Source organism: Somniosus microcephalus, unplaced genomic scaffold (genome assembly GCF_052327205.1).
Source record: "Somniosus microcephalus isolate GS21.2 unplaced genomic scaffold, FLI_Smic_1.0 unresolved_chr1, whole genome shotgun sequence".
Taxonomy (NCBI): domain Eukaryota; kingdom Metazoa; phylum Chordata; class Chondrichthyes; order Squaliformes; family Somniosidae; genus Somniosus; species Somniosus microcephalus.
In genome coordinates, this window is record NW_028225179.1 from 31,957,601 (window position 1) to 31,962,493 (window position 4,893).

Genomic DNA, 4,893 nt, shown 5'->3' on the forward strand with positions numbered 1-4,893 from the left:
ACCAGGGGAGAGGGCCGAGGCCCCACGGTGTAGGGACACCAGGGGAAGGGCCGAGGCCCCACGGTACAGGACACCAGGGGAAGGGCCGAGGCCCCACGGTGCAGGGACACCAGGGGAAGGGCCGAGGCCCCACGGGTACAGGACACCAGGGGAAGGGCCAAGGCCCCACGGTACAGGGACACCAGGGGAAGGGCCGAGGCCCCACGGTGCAGGGGAAGGGCCGAGGCCCCACGGTGCAGGGGAAGGGCCGAGGCCCCACGGTGCAGGGGAAAGGCCGAGGCCCCACGGTGCAGGGAAGGGCCGAGGCCCCACGGTGCAGGGGAAGGGCCGAGGCCCCACGGTGCAGGGACACCAGGGGAAGGGCCGAGGCCCCACGGTGTAGGGACACCAGGGGAAGGGCCGAGGCCCCACGGTGCAGGGACACCAGGGGGAAGGGCCGAGGCCCCACGGTGCAGGACACCAGGGGAAGGGCCGAGGCCCCACGGTGCAGGGACACCAGGGGAAGGGCCGAGGCCCCACGGTGTAGGGACACCAGGGGAAGGGCCGAGGCCCCACGGTGTAGGGACACCAGGGGAAGGGCCGAGGCCCCACGGTGTAGGGACACCAGGGGAAGGGCCGAGGCCCCACGGTACAGGGACACCAGGGGAGAGGGCCGAGGCCCCACGGTGTAGGGACACCAGGGAAGGGCCGAGGCCCCACGGTGTAGGGACACCAGGGGAAGGGCCGAGGCCCCACGGTACAGGACACCAGGGGAAGGGCCGAGGCCCCACGGAAGGGCCGAGGCCCCACGGTACAGGGACACCAGGGGAGAGGGCCGATGCCCCACGGTACAGGACACCAGGGGAAGGGCCGAGGCCCCACGGTGTAGGGACACCAGGGGAAGGGCCCGAGGCCCCCACGGTACAGGACACCAGGGGAAGGGCCGAGGCCCCACGGTGCTAGGGACACCAGGGGAAGGGCCGAGGCCCCACGGTGCTGGGGACACCAGGGGAGAGGGCCGAGGCCCCCACGTACAGGACACCAGGGGAAGGGCCGAGGCCCCACGGTGTAGGGACACAGGGGAAGGGCGAGGCCCCACGGTACAGGACACCAGGGGAAGGGCCGGAGGCCCCAACGGTTGTAGGGACACCAGGGGAAGGGCCGAGGGCCCCACGGTGCAGGACACAGGGAGAGGGCCGAGGCCCCACGGTGTAGGGACACCAGGGGAAGGGCCGAGGCCCCACGGTGTAGGGACACCAGGGGAAGGCCGAGGACCCACGGTGCAGGGACACCAGGGGAAGGGCCGAGGCCCCACGGTGCAGGACACCAGGGGAAGGGCCGAGGCCCCACGGTACAGGACACCAGGGGAGAGGGCCGAGGCCCCACGGTACAGGGACACCAGGGTGAGAGGGCCGAGCCCCACGGTACAGGACACCAGGGGAAGGGCCGAGGCCCACGGTACAGGGACACCAGGGGAGAGGGCCGAGGCCCCACGGTGTAGGGACACCAGGGGGAAGGGCCGAGGCCCCACGGTACAGGGACACCAGGGGAGAGGGCCGAGGGCCCACGACGGTGTAGGGACACCAGGGGAAGGGCCGAGGCCCCACGGTGTAGGGACACCAGGGGAAGGGCCGAGGCCCCACGGTACAGGGACACCAGGGGAGAGGGCCGAGGCCCCACGGTGCAGGGACACCAGGGGAAGGGCCGAGGCCCCACGGTGCAGGGACACCAGGGGAGAGGGGCCGAGGCCCCACGGTGCAGGGACACCAGGGAAGGGCCGAGGCCCCACGGTGCTGGGACACCAGGGGAGAGGGCCGAGGCCCCACGGTACAGGACACCAGGGGAAGGGCCGAGGCCCCACGGTGTAGGGACACCAGGGGAAGGGCCGAGGCCCCACGGTACAGGACACCAGGGGAAGGGCCGAGGGCCCCACGGTGTAGGGACACCAGGGGAAGGGCCGAGGCCCCACGGTGCAGGGACACCAGGGGAGAGGGCCGAGGGCCCCACGGTGTAGGGACACCAGGGGAAGGGCCGAGGCCCACGGTGTAGGGACACCAGGGGAAGGGCCGAGGACCCACGGTGCAGGGACACCAGGGGAAGGGCCGAGGCCCCACGGTAGCAGGACACCAGGGGAAGGGCCGAGGCCCCACGGTACAGGACACCAGGGGAGAGGGCCGAGGCCCCACGGTACAGGACACCAGGGGAGAGGGCCGAGGCCCCACGGTACAGGACACCAGGGGAGAGGGCCGAGGCCCACGGTACAGGGACACCAGGGGAGAGGGCCGAGGGCCCCACGGTGTAGGGACACCAGGGGAAGGGCCGAGGCCCCACGGTACAGGGACACCAGGGGAGAGGGCCGAGGCCCCACGGTGTAGGGACACCAGGGGAAGGGCCGAGGCCCCACGGTGTAGGGACACCAGGGGAAGGGCCGAGGCCCCACGGTACAGGGACACCAGGGGATGAGGGCCGAGGCCCCACGGTGCAGGGACACCCAGGGGAAGGGCCGAGGCCCCACGGTGCAGGGACACCAGGGGAAGGGCCGAGGCCCCACGGTGTAGGGACACCAGGGGAAGGGCCGAGGCCCCCACGGTGCAGGGGACACCAGGGGAAGGGCCGAGGCCCCACGGTGCAGGGACACCAGGGGAAGGGCCGAGGCCCCACGATGTCGGGACACCAGGGGAAAGGGGAAGGGCCGAGGTCAATGATTATCCAGTTACTTGTATAGACAGGAATAGAATCATTAATGTTTACGCCACAGAAGGAGGCCATTCGGCCCATCGTGTCCGTGCTGGCCGACAAAGAGCTATCCAGCCTAATCCCACTTTCCAGCTCTCGGTCCGTGGCCCTGTAGGTTACGGCACTTCAAGCGCACATCCAAGTACTTTTTAAATGTGATGAGGGTTTCTGCCTCGACCACCCTTTCAGGCAGTGAGTTCCAGACCCCCCACCACCCTCTGGGTGAAGAAAGTTCTCCTCAACTCCCCTCTAATCCTTCTACCAATTACTTTAAATCTAAGCCCTGGTTATTGACCTCTTAGCTACTGGAAATAGGTCCTTCCTACCCACTCTATCTCCGCCCCTTTATCATTTTATACACTTCAACTAAATTTCCCCTCAGCCTCCTCTGTTCCAAAGACAGCAACCCCAGCCTCTCAATCTTTTACGGGGTTGTTCTCCTTAGAGCAGAGAAGGTTAAGGGGAGATTGACCAGAATGGTACCGGGGATGAGGGACTTCAGTGATGTGGAGAGACTGGAGAAGCTGGGATTGTTCTCCTTAGAGCAGAGAAGGTTAAGGGAGAGATTGACCAGAATGGTACCAGGGATGAGGGTCTTCAGTGATGTGGCTGAGACTGGAGAAGCTGGGGTTGTTCTCCTTGGAGCAGAGAAGGTTAAGGGAGAGATTGACCAGAATGGTAACCAAGGAATGAGGGACTTCAGTGATGTGGAGAGACTGGAGAAGCTGGGGTTGTTCTCCTTAGAGCAGAGAAGGTTAAGGGAGAGATTGACCAGAATGGTACCAGGGATGAGGGTCTTCAGTGATGTGGCGAGACTGGAGAAGCTGGGGTTGTTCTCCTTGGAGCAGAGAAGGTTAAGGGAGAGATTGACCAGAATGTCGTGACCAGGGGATGAGAGACTTCAGTGATGTGGAGAGACTGGAGAAGCTGGGATTGTTTCTCCTTGGAGCAGAGAAGGTTAAGGGGAGATTGACCAGAATGTGTACCAGGGATGAGGGGCTTCAGTGATGTGGAGAGACTGGAGAAGCGGGGGTTGTTCTCCTTAGAGCAGAGAAGAGGTTAAGGGGAGATTGACCAGAATGGTACCAGGGATGAGGGACTTCAGTGATGTGGAGAGACTGGAGAAGCTGGGATTGTTCTCCTTAGAGCAGAGAAGGTTAAGGGGAGATTGACCAGAATGGTACCAGGGATGAGGGACTTCAGTGATGTGGAGAGACTGGAGAAGCTGGGATTGTTCTCCTTGGAGCAGAGAATGTTGAGAGGAGGTTTGATAGAGGTGTTCAAAATCATGAGGGGTCTGGACAGAGTAGATAGAGAGAAACTGTTCCCATTGGCGGAAGGGTCGAGAACCAGAGGACACAGGTTTAAGGTGATTGGCAGAAGAACCAAAGGCGACATGAGGAAAATCTTGTTTACGCAGCGAGTGGTTAGGATCTGGAATGCACGGCCTGAAAGGGTGGTGGAGGCAGATTCAATCGCGGCTTTCAAAAGGGAATTGGATAAGTACCTGAAGGAAAAAAATGGTCAGGGCTACGGGGAAAGGGCGAGAGAGTGGGACTCGCTGAAGCGCTCTTGCAGAGAGCAGGCACGGGCTCGACGGGCCGAATGGCCTCCTTCCGCGCTGTAACCATTCGATGATGCCATAACTTCTGATCACAGTGTTACCTTGTCAAGGCCTATGTAAACACTTACATAGGCCGGTTCCTATGCAGAAAGAAATACTTGCATTTGCATAGCGCCTTTCACCACCCCAGGACGTCCCAAAGCGCTTCACAGCCAATGAAGTACTTTTTGAAGTGTGGTCACTGTTGTAATGTGGGAAACGCGGCATCCAGTTTACGCACAGCAAGCTCCCACAAGCATCAATGAGAGAAGGACCGGATTATCCGTTTGTGATGTTGATTGGCCCCAGGACACCGGGGAGAACTCCCCTGCTCCTCTTCCAATAGAGGCCGTGGGATCGTTTACATCCACTTGAGGGGGCAGACAGGGCCCTTGATTTAACGTCTCATCCGAAAGACACTGCCCCTCCGACAGTGCGGCGCTCGCTCAGTACTGCCCCTCCGACAGTGCGGCGCTCGCTCAGTACTGCCCCTCCGACAGTGCGGCGCTCCCTCAGTGCCGCCCCTCCGACAGTGCGGCGCTCGCTCAGTACTGCCCCTCTGACAGTGCGGCGCT

At 63.3% G+C, this 4,893-nt stretch overlaps 1 protein-coding gene across 1 annotated transcript in view; it reads right to left on the reverse strand.

The window, feature by feature from the left end:
* sgf29 (SAGA complex associated factor 29) overlaps positions 1-4,449 on the reverse strand; it is a 51,161-nt gene extending 46,712 nt beyond the window's left edge. Inside the window, exon 1 of the mRNA XM_085974222.1 lies at positions 4,438-4,449. Coding sequence (XP_085830348.1) covers positions 4,438-4,449 — 12 coding nt within the window. The remainder of the gene's footprint in view (positions 1-4,437) is intronic.
* Positions 4,450-4,893: the final 444 nt, after the last annotated feature.